Here is an 18353-nt window from a genome sequence, read left to right as displayed (position 1 = left end):
TATTGCTTAATTAAAAGATAATGTTAACGGCATTTCATGTAAATATTTTTTTTCTTGTTTCATCGTAATTGTAGAAACATTCATGCGAAGTTATCAAAAATAATTATATTCAGTATTTGTTTAAATATTAAATCGCAAAAGCCATTGATGCACCCTTTTACATAGCAAAGTATGGCAAAATTGCTTTTTCTAAGAGATGAGATTACGATGCGGATGTATTGTACGAGCGCCTGCAAATCTGTAATCATTATTATTAACTTGGGTTTACTTATGCTCTAATGGAGATAATCACTTTATGTTTGTAAAGAAAGCGTATAAATTAATTAATTAAGATTTATAATGAAAACTAAATGCAACTTCTATCAGATGATACCCACTTTTTAATTAATTTGAAATGGCTTTTAAATACATAAACGTGTATGTGATGGGTATACTTCCTAGCAAATTCATTTTATCACTGTGTATAATCGTCAATAAAAATTGGTGGTTTGTGTCACAAGACAAAAGTGTTCATTTTTGCCTTTTATTCAGATGCTGGTACGGCTATTATGACCGAACTACGATCTGGATAATTGAAGTGCCCAGAATATTAATAATGGCGGTGAGTATGCGTAAACAAGGCGTACTACAGGTCGTAAGAATATGTATTACTAGTACTGAGTATAATCAATGTTTAGAATGCGAATAAAATGGAGTTAGTATTTGTATTAAAGCTACTGAGTATCCGTATTGTCGCGTCCGATTGTTTGAATCAGCGGGGTTGAATATGCGTATTACAGATCGTGAGTATGCGTATGCCTGTTTGTGAGTAAGTGTTCTAGCGGTGGTTAGATTGCGTATAGCCAGCGGTGAGTATGGGTATGACTGTGTGTGAGTACGTGTTCTAGCGGTGGTTAGTTTGCGTATAACCAGCGGTGAGTATGCGTTTTACCGGTGTTGAGTATGGGTAAAACACGTTGTGGTGAGCGTGCGTATTTCCGGTAATGCACGATTTGCGTATCGAAATCTGCAGAACCAATCGAGCGAAATGGTACCCTGCTGGAAACATACATGCCGATATTTTATTTACTTTTTTACATTGTAGTTAATATTAATTATTGTGATGGAACACCAACAAATGAGTTTATTATAAAGTCTTCCCGCAAACAACAGACATAGATGAATGAACAATATGCTTCAAAACCAGGCTGTCTTGCGAACTTATAATACGGACCTGTACATTAACGTTGGATTTATGTTTTAATTATATTTTTCATTAAACTTTTAAACACTGAACAATACTAAGAAAATTAAAAGGCACTGCTGGGCCCGATGTTTATAATCTGCCCGCTGTCGATGTAACCGCAATTGCCGATTGTATCCGTCGGGCTCATCTCTGTCTGATGTTTTCTTTCATGATGCATATTATCCTAAAAGTATGTTGTTTTTACTTAAATTGACTACGAAACTACCCCTCCGTAATTTTTGTTCATTCAACTTTGTACGCAATTTATCATGGCTGTTTATCACGGGTGCCTGAGACAATGTTACTTTAAACGGTGTGTGTTCTTTGTCATCATATTTCGCCTTATTTTAAAAAAGGACAATATAGTGCAATTCAGCGAAGGTTTTTTCATCCATAAATGCACAGACACATGCAATCACAACCCATTTGGAAACATGAACACCTTTCTAAGTTGTGCCATATTGTCTAATTGGATTAATATTTAAAAAAAAAAACATATAAAAGCTACTCATCCTGTAATCCAGCAAATTTTAAAACATCCGGTCCTTATAGCCACCTCGAAAGTAGCATTTGCTAATGTATTAATGCATCTCAAAAGAGAGGTGGCGCCCTTGATTAACGGTCGTGGTATGCCGTATCTCAAATGATGTTGTGTTTTTTTTGACGATACAAAACAGTGTATATGTACTCTCTTGATTTTGCAACAACGATACCGAAGAGAATATTTAGACAATACAATTTTTGGAAACAAACCAAAAATAGTTTAATTGATAAGCATGGACGAATTAAACACATTTTCGGATCTTTCGGATACAGTTTTTGCATAATTGGAAACGTAAAGGAGAATAAAATAAGTCGTTACTATCATTCGATTCTGTTAATCGTGCTTTGGGTAAGAATTGTTATCATGCGATACAATTGGCATGTATCCGTGCAACGATTTAAAGAAACGGTACACATTCGGTTCATATTGTTATGCATCAAATATATATTCATATTAACAATATGTATAATTACGAGAAATATTTTGGAATAAATACAAAGCCAGGAAAACGGATTTAAGAAGAGTATTTGTTGGTATTACAATAGTTTTTAAACATCGTTAAAAGCATAACAAACCCTAAATTGTTTACCAATAACGATTAATGCTGATCAACGAAATGACACGTTTAATTCTTGTTAGTAAGGAATGCTATTTTGCTTATTTGCAAATATTTTTTAAGATGTCTTGCCTTCTGGAAACACGTTCCTTTAAATCCAGAGCCGTCCATACTGCGACTTTATCTTTCAGGTTAACCTCGGCTTCTTGCTAAACATCATCCGCGTTCTTGTCTTGAAACTTCAAGACAGCCATACAAACGAAGCTCAATTTATCAAAGTCAGGTAAGAGTGCATTGGGGTATTACGTTATGACAAATGGACGCAGTACAAGTACGCACGACAAAGACATTTGGGACATAAATAATTCAGACGCATTCAATGCAACATTGTTAAATTAAAGTCGATTACACCATATGAGCACCGCAATCTCAGTCTTCCCGAGAGCTTCATGATTCCAATTCATAACTTGTAAACGTGGTCTAGTATGCTTAATAATTATAGCGTTTAACTTGAATGGTCCCCCTTAAATTGGTGTATTTAATAATGGCATGTGAATACGTTAATGCTTATGTATTCTTCATCCTTTCATCATTTCTGGTTCATAACCCGTTACGTAATGATACGACCATCAGTCACTAGTATGCGTTGGACAAGAATAAACCAAGTAACCCTTGAATGACCGCACTATCCGAGTACAAGAAATCTGCACCTTTTTACAGGAAACATATTAATACCCCTAATGTATAACCACGATACTGCTATTTTCAGGAAAGCTATCAAAGCCGCCTTGTTCCTGCTCCCCCTCCTGGGTATAACCAATTTTCTGGTGATGATCCCACCCGCCCAAGACCCCGTGAAGTTCGCCATCTGGGCGTACACGTCACATTTTCTCGTCTGCTACCAGGGATTCATTATCTCACTCCTCTATTGCTTTCTAAATGGCGAGGTACGTACCGTGTATGTTGTCAGATTTGAGTTTGATATACTTGTTTTTCATTGATTGCGGCTGTTATCTGAAAACATTGCAATGTATTTCATTATAATACTAGTATGCGTGTTTTCTGTATATCAATACAGACTGTAATATGCGCAATTATTGTAAGGATAATGACAATAGTTTACAACTAATTAGAGCCAGATAATATGGTTATGATATACACTTGAGTCAGTATGGTGTTATGATAATCATATTGTATTTTTTCCAACATGGACATAACGTATTTTAGACCTCCTGGTATCTGCTGTGATATGTAATGACATTTGCAAATGAGACCAACTTACTTAATCTGTTTTACTCTTTGATGTCCGGACATGGGTTTATATAAAATAGCTGATAAGGCAAATACTATATACACAATTTGTATACAGCCGAGTTAATAAATTATGTAAATTTTTATGTTCGATGTAATTAAACTTAGCTTAAAACGTAATGTAAAAACTACACTGTGGAAAATTATAACGCAAAGTTTTACATTGTGTAGGTCCAAGAAACGTTGCGAAGGCATTTTTGCATGGCAACAATGCCGAGTAATATAGACAATTCCCGAACATCCGTTAGAATATATCCACCACCGAGACTTAGTACAGGATTGTTAGCCCAGATTGTAAGACAATATAATTATAGTTGTGTCAGTGTTGCAAGCGTTGTGAATTGATTAATTTCGTTCAGCAAACTATTGCAAGAGCAAACATGTTACTTCGAATAGAGCGAAGTTTTGACGCACCTTTTCTCAAGCTGTTACCTATGATTGATTCAAGCATAATAAAACATCCGTCAAAGCTATGAACGACATACATGAATTCACAAATAACATTTGGAATGATGTAGCCAAATATATATCGAACACGGTGTAATTCGATACACATAATCAAGGCGTAATAGTTTTGTGGTCGAACTTATAACGAGTGCAGTATTATGTTTTCATTCGTTCAAAATTATTCTTCTTTGAAAAAAAAGCATGAACATGGCGTTTGACTACATTATTCCAGTGTACCATTTTCTTCACTGTACGTGTTGCCGTGCATGGTGTTTTTATCGATAACTGTATTTTCTTCTGTATGTCAAATAGGTTCAAAATACGCTGAAAAAGCGTTGGGACCGCTTTCGTCAACGCCGCATGGTGCATAACTCTAGCTTTAGACGTCTGAGCCGATCATTTTCTGTATTCACTTCCTTTACTGAGGTACCTCACTCCGCGCACCAGGTACATGTTTGTTGCTTTCAATGTCTTATGTTTCTTTCGTGTCTCACATTGTATGTGCCTCTGTTTTGTGCATGCCTATATACAACAGGTAATATATATGCGCATGGTTTGGCATTACAGCTTTCTTAAAGCGCAACTACTGCGCTGGGCTAATCTATTGTAATTTTAGCCATATTAATATTTGTTTAAGTATTACACCCACTTCTGATTCAATATTATAATGTGTGAAAACTGAAGATTAAAATTGCAAATGATTTCGTATTTTATTGACACTTTGTTCACCTTTGTTTACTTACTAAGGATCGTCCCGTGAAATTTGTTATGGTGTTGTGTTTCGCTTGTAGCTGTATGACTTATTGTGTGAGGTACCTCGGGGTGTAGCAAAGCTTGATATCCATAGTAACAAAAGACGCTTGTCATTTTCTTGCGCATTAAATTCTCGACCATCAATTTCATATATGTCTGTTGTGTGATAATAATGTATGATATCAACTGTATTTTTTATAAGAAATTATTCAAATAAAGAGCCTTTTAATTAATTGGTTTTCCAATTAGATGCCTGGAAGAAACGACTTAAACAAGTTTCAAATAATTTATACATAAAAACTAAGGTGCCATCCAACGAAGGAATCTACAAAAACGCTAACATTTAGTGGTTTCTATCGTAACATTGCTATCTTCTATTGTCAGGTTTTTGTCTTTCTTTTCCCACTTTTTCAGTGTTTATTAAAAAAGGATTTCATATATAAATTGAATACGTGATTGGTTGTTGAATGGTGAAGGTATTTAAGTAGTTAAATACTTATAATCATTAAAAAATAACACGATTAAGCAAACTTAATAAATGGCATTGTGTATGACGAAACTTAAATACATCAAAAATATATTTTACACCACTCTAATTGATTACAGAATAACCGCGGGCCTCAGATAGCCAGTGTCAACGGGGTCAACGGAAACGCCGTTCCGCTCTTGCGAGATATCTTATCCAGACAGGAGTCAGGTGTCTAAATCATCAAAAGCTAATTACGACCTCTGACTTTGTCCAGAGTATACAGAAACGCGCGCCTGTATTATAGCGCCACCAATCGGATGCTCTACTGCATATGAAAACAGTCGCGGTCAAACCGATGTACAGTGTACAGGAATTTGCGGACACCGCAATGGACTATGTACTAAGTGAAGAAATCCAAGCATAATATGCGACCCGAGCCATTGGATCGCCGTTGTACATAAAATTTATAAATTGGGTTCGTGGCAATGACGTTCCCGATGCGTTGCGTTGGGGTGCAGCAGAACAGTTCATCGCAACAGAATCGTGGACCAAGTATTAATGACATTTTGAACACTTGAAAGATGCCCACAATATAAGTGTGAAAACTGTTTAGTCTGCAGACTGTGTGTGACAGTCTGTTGTTATGATATTATGTGATGGGAAAACGAAATGTGACTATTTATATAATAGCTTGTTTTCATATAAGAAATGAAAACATGTAAACCCCCGCGGGAAGTTCGATTTAATGGGATTGTTCCGTCTGTACAAATTTTCATTTATTGAAGCAATCTCAAAGATTTATACCGTCAAAATATAAGTATGAACTAGAAGATAATATTCACAGGTAGTATATACCTTTGTATAGTCCGAAAAAAAAAAACTTAAAAAAGCCTAAAGTTCCGATTGTTTTAAGCTCAACACAAAATGATTCTGTCTGAAAATAGTTTCTGAAACTTTTGAACAGATGCAAGATATTAAAGACATGACAGAAAACCTGAATTTAAGTAATCATTATTGTTTATATAATTACGCTTCTCAAACAGTTACAACAGTTTAATACACACCACGTGAGTTCAACGTTAAACTGTAAGTGTAAGTTTAGTGTCTTTGGTCGTGCGGTTTCGGATTAGATTCAGTACTTTGTCTTGAGTGAGAGCAAAGGTTTTTTAAATATGAGCATGGTGATTGTAATCTTTCAATTTACGATTATGAGTTGTTTCGTACAACTTCGCTGTAATTATCAATAATATAGACACTAGATTAAGCGCTTACTTTAACCCATTATTGCCTTGCGTCTAGAAAAAAAAGCCTTGGCAAACAGCGTAGACCCAGATGAGACGCCGCATGATGCCTAGCGTCTAGAAAAAGGGCATTGAAATATTCTAAATATAGCAATAAATATACTAGACATACCGACTTTTAGAAATAAATTAATCCAATTTAGAAGGATAGGAGAGTCCACTAGGCCTAAATGGGTTAAAGGGATCTTTTCACGCTTTGGTAAATTGACAAAATTGAAAAAAGTTGTTTCAGATTCGCAAATTTTCGTTATAGTTATGATATTTGTGAGGAAACAGTAAAACTGAACATTCACCATGGTCTAATATAGCCATTATATGCATCTTTTGACGATTTTAAAACCTAAAAATTATAAAGCGTTGCAACGCGAAACGATTGAATAATTTGGAGAGTTCTGTTTTTGTCGTTAAATTTTGTGAAACTACGAAGATTGCTTATATAAGGTATAAAATACGCCAAGTATGTGTATTCGGCGGAATAGCTCAGTAGGCTAAAGCGTTTTTACTTCAGGACTCTGGCAGGACTCCAGGGGTCACTGGTTCAAAACCTGCTCCGGGCAATGTTCTTTTCCTTATTTTAATTTTATTCTTGATTTTTTACTGGAGCTTTTACGATCCAATGTTTACATTTATCAATATAAAGCATTTAATGAATAAGTTAAAAAATGCCAAAATCTGTGAAAAGGCCCCTTTAATGAGTTTGTTCAGAGATAAAAAAAATAGCCTATACGGTCGTTACGCTTTATAACTCGATTACACGGCAGACCGACAACTGCAGGCGTTGAAAACAAATACCATTAAGGTACCGCTGAACTTAAAAATGTCTTAAAAGCTAATACATTTTATCTAGCGCTTCTTATATACCATCTACTTATGAACTTCTTTGTTATCGACGAAACATACCGGGAGCAAATAAGTGATATTAAAGGGGCCTTTCCACAGATTTCACAACATTGTATCTAAACAGCATCAGTAAAAAAACAAGAATAGAATTAAAGAAAAAAAAGTAACCCTAAACTGAGCTCGAACCACTGACTCCTGGATTAAAAATCTAATGCTACCACCGCTCGGCCATCCGCACAATAAGTGATGTATTTTATACTTTATATAAGTAATGCTCGTAGTATCACAAAATGAAACGACAACAACAGAATTCTCCAAATTATTCAATAGTTTCGCGTTGCAACGCTTTATAATTTTCGGGTTTTTAAATCGTCAAAAGGTGCATACATATAATTGATATTTTAGAGCATGGTAAATGTCCAGCATTACTGTTTCCTCACAAATATCATAACTACAACGAAAATTTGCAAATCTGAAACCTTTTTTTTTATTTTGTAAATTTGCCAAAACGAGAAAAGGGCCCCTTTAATATTGTCGGTATTTTTTTTATTTATTATTGATCCACGTTCAAATGACCGCGTTCGTTAAGGAATTTGTGGCTATTGTTCATCTCTTTTTTATAAACACCGAAAAATAACATTCCGGTCTTTTGTATGAATCAGTGAAAGAATGCGATTGAAATAATACTCCTGGTCATTTTTAATTTATTTGCAAGACACCCTTACACAGTGTAATACAATTTACTGCAAACTGTTTTATTGAATTTAACCCATTTATGCCTTGTGGACTCTCCTATCCTTTTAAATTGGATCAATTTATTTCCAAAATTAGGGATGTCTAGTATATTTATTTCTATATTGAGAATATTTCTTACAAAAATTCCTGTAAGCAAACAGCGCAGACCCTGATAAGACGCCGCATCATGCGGCGTCTCATCTTTTCTACGCTGTTTGCCAAGGCTTTTTTTCTAGACGCTAGGCATGAATTGGTTAATATTGCAAACATTTAATGTAACGACAATTGACGTGCATCTGACGTTTAGATACGTATCAAACTCTCATAGCAACAGTGGCGTATAGTCATAATGAACACTCAGAACCGTGTATCCAAAATGATCATTTGAAATTGACAAATTTGTGAAGCGTTATAACGCGAAACGATGGAATAATTTTGAATGTAGGTGCATTTTTCGTTTTTGGTTAATTTGGTAACAGCGTGAGACTCACTTAAATTAAGTATAAAACACAATTCTACTTATAACAGTCCGCATGGGCGAGTATTTACGGCTATGGCATTTTCATCCAAAGGACAATAGGAGTTATTTCTTTTTTAAACTATATTATTGTTATTATGAAGGAGTTATTGAGTTTACATGTTTCCGTGAAAAAAATGAGGCATTAAATGATCCTATACCAACAATGTAAAAACCTGTAAAAAATCAATTTTATTCGAGTAAATAATTACACGGTTTTTGTTACATTAGCATATTTTCTGTCATTTTTTTATAATTAATTATTTTATGTGTAAGTCCCCTTTTTTTGTTTTGCATCTCTGACTCCGCGTCGGAATATTGGTCTGCCCGTATAGATGTTACGTCCCTGCATGATATCTAAAAAAAGCTCCGGGAGTACGATTAAAATCTTGAAAAGGTAGAAGTGTATTTATGTTGAGGTGTGCAGTTCAAAGTAAAAGGTCATGGGAAATTGGAACATTACATTCGTATCTTAAAGAGGTCTATTAAACTATTTGACATCCAATTAGCAATGCGGGTGACACAGAGAAACATAATATGCTCATCAACTAGAGTCAAGATGTGGAGGATCAATTGTTAGGGACCTTGTAAGAAATAAACTCACGTCATTTTTCTCGAGAATTCCAGAGAAGTATGTTAAATACTGTCATCCACATGTGTGTGCTCATTACGGAAATGAAACCGAGAAAATGATAAACCGTATTGATTTAGAGGTTCATCAGTAAGAATTAAAAATCAAAAGTGATTGTTACAGTAAAACAAAATTATGTATTCTAAGGTCCTTTATACGCATGGTTGTTAGTCTTTAGGGGAATGAAGGCCCGTACCGATTGTTGATTTAGAGCTCAAGTCCAAGGTCACATGACCATACAGTTTTACTGTTTATAAGTGCACATGTTGACGATTTGGCTTGTGCGAATTGGGGGGGGGGATGTTTGGGAAACATCTTTTTTGCATTTTAAATGCTGTTCCATGACACATTCATCCATTCTCCTTTTTTTCATTCGTTGCATAGTTTCTGAATTAGATCTATACTGTATCATTATGTCACTAATGTCGCACTTGTATTTAAAGGGGCCTTTTCACAGATTTTGGCATTTTTTAACTTATTCATTAAATGCTTTATATTGATAAATGTAAACATTGGATCGTAAAAGCTCCAGTAAAAAATCAAGAATAAAATTAAAAATAGGAAAAGAACAGTGCCCGGAGCAGGTTTCGAACCAGTGACCCCTGGAGTCCTGCCAGAGTCCTGAAGTAAAAACGCTTTAGCCTACTGAGCTATTCCGCCGAGTACACATGCATGGCGTATTTTATACCTTATATAAGCAATCTTCGTAGTTTCACAAAATTTAACGACAAAAACAGAACTCTCCAAATTATTCAATCGTTTCGCGTTGCAACGCTTTATAATTTTTAGGTTTTAAAATCGTCAAAAGATGCATATAATGGCTATATTAGACCATGGTAAATGTTCAGTATTACTGTTTCCTCACAAATATCATAACTAAAACGAAAATGTGCGAATCTGAAACAACTTTTTTCAATTTTGTCAATTTACCAAAGCGTGAAAAGATCCCTTTAATACTCTTACTTAATGTTGTTGCTGTGTCAAAGTTTATTTTCAAATATGTTGCTTTGTTTCTAGTAGTTGTATATTTATCTATGAGCGATTTTGATGTCTTTCAAATTGTATAAATTATGTTAAATATTTATGAACCATTAAATATGTTAATATTAACTAATTGTGTACTATCACAAGGGTTATTAATAGTCCATTTTAATTCAGATTACAGTGTTTCTATGTCACGTTGCGATGTATACGAAAAATGAAGCTTACTTTAATTGCAAGAATGAACGCTTGGTGTGTCAGATATGTGTATCAATTTTATTTTATATTCCAGTGTTTAAAGATATAAATATCTGGTCGTTAACACGAGTCACTGACAGTCAAATCTTAATTAAAATATGGTCTCTGACTGGGACGCTGATTATCATATTGTCAAAGAGTTTTATTCATGCGTGATTAATCAATTTTCTATATAGTGCTATTTTCAAGTTACATAATTAAATCGTTATGAAGAAACTACGTGCAACACGCGAGTTTTTAACTTAAATCAAATTTTCTTTAACCTATTATGTACTATATACAATAAAAAAGCATATAATACAATCACAACTTCCCGAGTACAAAAACACAGGAAAATGCCACCGAGAAATGTCACAGGTGTACTGCTTCACACGCCTGTTTGAGACACCATTCGGATTGAAACTTCTTTCTGAATTCCAGTATTGATGTACCCTTCTTTCTTAATTTTATACTGATACGGATACCTTTCTGAATTACAGCTCGGATGCATACGGACATATAAGTAATAAATTCTGATAATAAGCCTTGAAGAGTATAAATGCTGAAAACATGCCTGCCAAATTTCGCATACTCATACTCATACGTTTTTCAGAGTTCATGTAATAATGGTATGCATTCCAGAGTTAACATGTCTTTTAGATTTAACATTATGTTGACACAACTTCTAGAATTCACATACTTATAACATTTGTCAAGTGCTCCCATAATGATGACATGTTTTCTAGAGTTGACATACTGAACACGTGTTATGGTGGTATGCTCAAATCAGCCAATGGAGTAAATGAAGTGTTTTCATTCGTGTCTAGCCGCGGGAAATTTTATTTGAATTTTATTGGACACTTACAAAGGTCAGGTAAGGTCAAAAGTGACGTTAAACAGCTATGCCGAAAAAAGCACGCGGTGTTTCATAACGCATATGAGCAGCGGTTCACTAAATGATGAGAGCAGACGAAATACTTGTTAGAACGCATATCCAAGGCTTGAAATCTTTAACGTCAGTCACATTAGCCCTTCGTTATTTTAATAACGAAAGAAAAGTAAGCGAGTACAGAAACCATGCTAATTCGCTTTACTAATCATTGACATTCGAGTTTACCAGGCTTCGTACCTAATAAAATCCTTAGTTTAAAACAAGTTCAACAAGTGTATTCCTTCATGATATATTTATACGTTTCAATTAAGAAGTTTTAAAAAGAACCTACGACCAGCATGGATGAAAAAGAAAAAATGTGTTGGACCTTCGCCTTTTGTTTAGTAAATTATCATTTACTATAATATTTATAATATGCCATTTGCACAGCAAAGCTTATGCGCTATTCCAGCTTTTTGTGCTTAATCTCGTATTTTTTTTCAATACAGAAATATGAAAGCATGCGCATTGATTTCATAAATACATCGTTCCATGATTATGTTTGGTTTGGTTCCATAAGTCATGCATAGGCACGCACATTTAATATCTGATTATTACCGCTATCAAATTGAATATAAATTCGTACTTGAAATGTTACAGGAAAGCAATAATATCCTTAAAACTGTCAAGTCGGTATTTCAAATTTTGATGGATCTTAAAGATGCCGTTTTGATCATGTTACTAAAGACGTTAAATTGTGTATTGTCACCATTATATAATTTATGAGTATTAACAAAAAAGTAGAATATGCAGTTTGATATTCTAAGCTAATGTAAGTTTGCATTTAAAGATGGCATAAAGGTGACATTCAATCTTGTATTTTTTAATTTCGCTTCTCTTTTTTTTATCTCGTTCCCACGATAAACTTACTCGAGGGAACGACTTAGCAACCCGTGGGGTCGAGTTAGCTTTGTTGTTGGAACAACGTACGTAGTCGAGGAAACGAAAACAAGAGGAATGTAAAACTAATAAAAGAGGAGTGAAATTAACAAAAGAGCGGGGCAGTTAATAAAGGAGTGATGCATTAACGAAAAGAGGAGAGAATAGCTTAATTGCTACCTCCATTTTGTATATTCAATAAATGGACGAAAATATAACAATACCACAAATCCATTGTTAGTGTGGTTGAATCTAATATATTGTAGAAACAAGAACTTATCTTTGCGATTGTTTAATTAAACAAGGCCTTGTACACACTATCAAATTGTAAATTTTATGTATTTTTGTCGCCTTTAAGAACACCATTTAACATGTATAGTCTGATACTCCGCGGGCAATTAAATCGTATAATGTGTATGGCCGTGTTGATCTCGCCTCCATATGGAATTAGTTTAACATTAAATTAATCCAAGAAACAAATGCCGTCGCTGCAGTGAAGTCCAACATAGTGAACAGTGCACTACAGAACAACGCAAGGCTTTACAATGCATTGAATTGAAGTGCAGTTCAAGCGCAGTTTTAATTGTTTGCATTTCGGTACATAGTACGGTACAATATAATGGTGAACTGTTCTGGGTATTGCTATACGCATATCATGGTATAGTATTATATTATAGAGTTTAGAGCGGTGCCACAATTGGCAACTGGCTTTAACTGGAAATATGCGATGAGCGATGGTTGCGATTTAAGCGGGCTATCTTTTTAAATTAAGTCCAACAAAACTCGGGATGAGTTTTTAACACTCGGTAATGTTCCGTATAATTGTGTACGGCAAACGAAAATTAGTGGCCAATTTTATCTTTTAGCTTTTGTTGATGTTCCTTAACATCGAATATAAGACAGTTTATATGAAAGCTCATTCGAATAAAGCAAGGTAAAAGGTTAAAGATGGTTTTGTTTGTTTTTGTATAGACACAAAGCAAACAATCACTAAGAATACATAATGCGTCTGGGCTAGAAACCAATCGACCAGCTTACCGAAGCTAGACAGGCAATATTAATGCCCGGGTAGCGCATGAATATAATTTCAGGCTGTATTATGACTAACAATAGTAGTGAGACGGTGGGTAAGAAAATCACCCTCTTTACCATACAACAAGGATTCGTACGATGTTTGAATTATTATATGTATGTTGCTGTAATAATAAATTTGCAATTCTTCATCTTTAATAAAACGACATCAATCTGATTTAATCTCTAAACAGCTGTGTTAGGCAACGCTTGAAGTATTATTCTAAGAGTAATTTACATGCACATTTACGGGATTGAGTTTCAAAATATATGGGCACAGAATCTTGTATTGCAAAGACATACACGTGCAATTCTCCATAGGTCTTCGGCTACCTGAGATCAAACAAAGAATATTTTGTCCTTTTATAAAAATACCTAAACATGGGCTTTCGACGGACTCTGTGGCTGTCATGTATACGTTGTATTTGTTTAAAAGACACTATGGCCATGGAAAGTATGATTTTGTAGCCATGTTACCAACACAGTTGCATTTTTGTTTCGGCGAGTTTAAAACAATATTATGAACCGTTTCTCTTGCTTCTGATCCTTAATGTTAAGTTCGTATCAACAGTTGTTTTTTTCGATACAAACATCAACACATTTGTATGTAAACATTCGTTTTTTATTTATAAAATAATACACTGACATATTTTCAGATAAAATGGATTTAACATGTTATGTAACACTGATTTATGACACAGTGACTTTAGAGACCAATCAAAAGATCGTGAGCACCGAAACGCACGTGATTACTTTCGGAATCCACGTGATTGATATACGCTGTGGCTTTTGAGTTTCTTAGCTCGTTTTAATAATCATCAATTCAAAAGACATGCTCGAAATGGTTGACATGTTTAACTTGTGATAGACAGTTTTCATAGAATATCAGGGACTTTTATTATAGTCTGGTTCTAATCAACCATTTACAATGAAAAGTGTTAATGTGCGTTCTTTGTTACATTTAAATTCAGGAAAGACGGTTTTTTCTTTAGGTGATAAGTAATGTATGAGTATATGTAATATCAATTTTTGTATATAAAATAACTAATATTTTAACATAATCAAAAAATGATGATGTTAATGCTAATTATAATAATACGACTGGTTTTCGATGGTGAATATGTGGCTATTATAACGTAACTTATTCTTGTTTTTACAGTCAGCTGTATAAGTTTTAAGGTACACTCCGAGTCGTACGAGCATTTTATATACGTTCGATCTAATTCAAACATGAATTGGTTGTAACATGCAAAGCGCATTTGTATCTAGTTTCAACACATAGATGAATGTTACTTTCTACGGATCGTTTTGAAAACATGGACACATTGTAATTATGATACACAAATTATTACACTCATTTACCATATAATGCAGTACAGACAACCCACCAGTTAACACAAAAACGTACTTTTCACCGGGGTCAAAGCCTGAGAACGGTGAATATTGAACAATCGGAACATTCACGAGTTTAAAACGATGACGTACGTATAATCAGCATTAGAAAGTTTTAACCTACAACTCACCAATATATATGTAGTATCTTCTGAGCCGCGTCGTGCATTGAGATGAATTGATCTCGTAACGTTCAAACTATATTCGCTGCAAGCTTTTTAATGAGAATGGGGTACAGTTTGTTTTTTCAAAGCTTCAGATTTTGTTTTTGCACTTCTCTTAAGTTCTTTGCAGATTACGTGATATATATAAAGTGTTTTATAGCCAATCCACTTCAATATTAAAGTGCCAATGATTTGCTAAGGTATACAGCAAAACTCAATTGTCCTCTTAAAAATTGAGTTATTGAATAGACATTTAGTCGTTATACAACAGGAACCTTCATTAATACTTTTCGGTTTCTAACACTGGACAGTAAATATCCATTTTCACTCATCATCACATAATGATGATGGCTATATTAGGTCTAGTGGACATGGCTCTGAGGTCGGAAAGTAACAGCAAATCTTCTGCAGACAGGCGAATATCTTGCGCGGGTTGTTTATTGATTTACTCTTTAAAAATAGATCGTATTTATCCTGATTTATTAATTGAATAGGACGAATAGGATTCTATTTAGCATGTTTGCGAAAGGTCACATTCGTGAAGTCAATGCTGTCGTACAGTTTACGTACCAGCCAGAGAAATATGCTTCAAATAAAGTTCAAATGATATGTTGCGGGCATTGAAATTACCGACTTTCTATAAGCCTTCGGTTCGCTTCTCTGGGGAAAGTTTTGACCTTGGTCCGTAATTGCCTTTCCAACGTTTGCTTCCAAGCGCTGTTTTATACCAGCGATCTTTACACAAATAAAATACAAATGCCAAAACACGTCTCTCAGAAAGTGTATGTTCAATATAATTTTAGCTAAGTTTTCTCAAACTTTTGCCCTGCTAACAAAACATTTTATAGAATTGCGTTTGAACATGAAGGTCATGTAATTGCAGTTCATTATACAACAAAAACGTATAACTTTTATTTAAATTTCTTTTCTTGTCATGTGCAAAATAAAGTGAATTGTGTTTTTATATTTTAGTAAAATATACATGGATGTCATTGGCTTCTAACTTAGTTGTCTTTTTCTTAAATGTATTATGTGTGCACACAGAGGTTAAACAATCATCGTGTAGTCATGGTTTATAACATTAATCATTATGGTTAATTGAAACGTTTTAACCAAGTATATTATGGTATACCTCAGAACGGAAACCCGCTTAATCGAAAGTTGTCGAGACAATTCGGCAACTGAGCGTTAAAACACTTGAATAAAGAAAAAACAACATCTGGTGCACGTGGTTGATATTTTCATAATCGTCCATGAATTTAAGCATTCCTTCTTTAAGATATCAGTTTATTAAGATGTGATTATACAAATCAATGCCAAGTACCAACATTAATGTAGTTCGCATTAAATTAAGTGGATCAAATCGAACACATTTCAATTATGTTTTTACGATTCATTTTTCATTTATCCAACACGCACAGACACTTTTGTTATGTTTATTGATTTTTGAGCGTTAATACAAGCTATTTCATTTGGAAAGTTTAACAGCAAATGATTCAAATAAGTACAAATAAATACATTTGCTACCAACAAATATCATATTACAATAATCTTTTATATAATCCAATTGAACATTTGTTTTATATCCTGATGGAAGTATACCAGTAATGAAATACAAAATACCAAAACTGTACAATACACATATGCATGTTTCTATATGGATATATGGTAAGAAAGCAAAGCACAAAAAAACAATCGTTTACAAGTAGCATATATTGCAAAATGAGAAAGCTTGCATGTTGCTGTAATACTATTTCGGGTTTAACCTTAATTTAGATCCACCCACTATGAACCTTGACTTTCATATAATACTCTCTGAGGAATTAAATTTAAAATAGATTTTCTAAGTACGTCTTCTCCAGTATTAATTTTCTATAAGGCTGTTGATGTTGCTTGTTTGGATCGTATTCCCTTCGATAACTCCGGAAAGCTAAAAAGTATTGAGTATAACTTAGCGTGACCATATTATTCTAATAATTTCAAATAAATTAAATTGGATAATTGTTGTTTGATTGTTATTGTACTCACGTTATAATCATTTATAATCTCCGTTACTCTCAAATCATGGCAATGTAAGACTTATAAATTTGACAACAACATATATTTTCAGTAAGGATGCTTTTTCCTCATTCTTCTTAATTTAATCATAACATCGAAAGGGAATATTAAATTTAACCTAAAAAGATATTATGCATTTTCCTTTTCCCAATGCTTATATCATTGACTACGCGAAGTCTGGTTCAAATGTAAAATACTTGTTTTTTTGATGACACAATTTCCAGATACTGCTCGAAAAATAAGTATCTATACTATATAAAACCCTAAAATCTGATCAATATGACAAACACAACAACTAGTTATTGTATGTATCCAACTATTCTTAATGGGCGTTCTTAAAAAAGAAAACACATATAAAATGTTTTATTAATTCAAATCATACATGTGATTGAGTATGCGATGATGTTAATTGTTTCATCACAAACCATTGTAAGTCAAAACCGTGTAATGAACCGTCTTAGTTAAGATCTAACGGTCGTACAACGTCAATGATATACTTGCATACTTGACTGGCAAGCCTCGTTCTGTCAACACTGGGCGTACTAAATGTGCATAAAGTCTCGTTCAAGATTAACTTATGCAGTCCACACAGGCTTTTACGAGACGACTCTTTTGGTTTTCATTGATTTTCACTTTAAATGGAAGTATTGTCTATAAATAATCTTGTTTTGGAAGAACGTGTTGCTTCTGATTCACATGCTTATTTTGGACAACACGTTAGGCGCATTTTTCCGAGAACGAGATTCATTTTACTTCATAAAACACAGGCATAACACTGGGAGAAAACATAGGCAGAACACTGGGACAAAACATAGGCAGAACATTGGAACTCTTGATCTTTTTCCCGACGCAAAGCTGTCTTTAATAATTACAAAGTCGCATGCCCGTAAATACTTTTCTAGCAATTACGTGCTGTATAAATGCATTGACTACATCATATTAATGTATTCATAATTTGATTATAGTTTATCATACTTTTTATCTGTTTCGAACGGATCCAGCGGAGGTGGCAATATATAAAACATTACAAAGGCAAAAATCAACGGCATAGTTTTAAATTAGCAACATGCACATGAAACAAACACAATTAGTTTTCGTAAAAATATATGGTTTTAACAATTAATCTTATTACAAAAAATGTTTAATAGAATATATAATGGCCTCCGATTCAGACCGTTAACTAATGTAGATGCAACGTTGCCTATCCATGAAAAACAAGGATTACTCCATTGTGGACAGGTAAAATGAAAACTAGCTAATGAATGTGCTTAAATAAAATAGTGTCGGTTATTATTTCTTTGAAGCCACCGA

The 18353-nt window shown here is 34.0% G+C and overlaps 1 protein-coding gene across 1 annotated transcript in view; it reads left to right on the top strand.

Moving 5' to 3' along the window:
• Positions 1–7183, top strand: part of LOC127855766 (PDF receptor-like) — a 200666-nt gene extending 193483 nt beyond the window's left edge. Inside the window, exons 9-13 of the mRNA XM_052391568.1 lie at positions 532–601; positions 2517–2608; positions 3095–3272; positions 4396–4530; positions 5443–7183. Coding sequence (XP_052247528.1) covers positions 532–601; positions 2517–2608; positions 3095–3272; positions 4396–4530; positions 5443–5541 — 574 coding nt within the window. The 3' untranslated portion in view covers positions 5542–7183. The remainder of the gene's footprint in view (positions 1–531; positions 602–2516; positions 2609–3094; positions 3273–4395; positions 4531–5442) is intronic.
• The last annotated feature ends 11170 nt before the right edge of the window (positions 7184–18353 follow it).

Source organism: Dreissena polymorpha, chromosome 13, assembly GCF_020536995.1.
Source record: "Dreissena polymorpha isolate Duluth1 chromosome 13, UMN_Dpol_1.0, whole genome shotgun sequence".
In the NCBI taxonomy this organism is placed as follows: domain Eukaryota; kingdom Metazoa; phylum Mollusca; class Bivalvia; order Myida; family Dreissenidae; genus Dreissena; species Dreissena polymorpha.
Note: the sequence above shows the minus strand (reverse complement) of the source record. Positions and strands in the feature narration are given on the sequence as shown.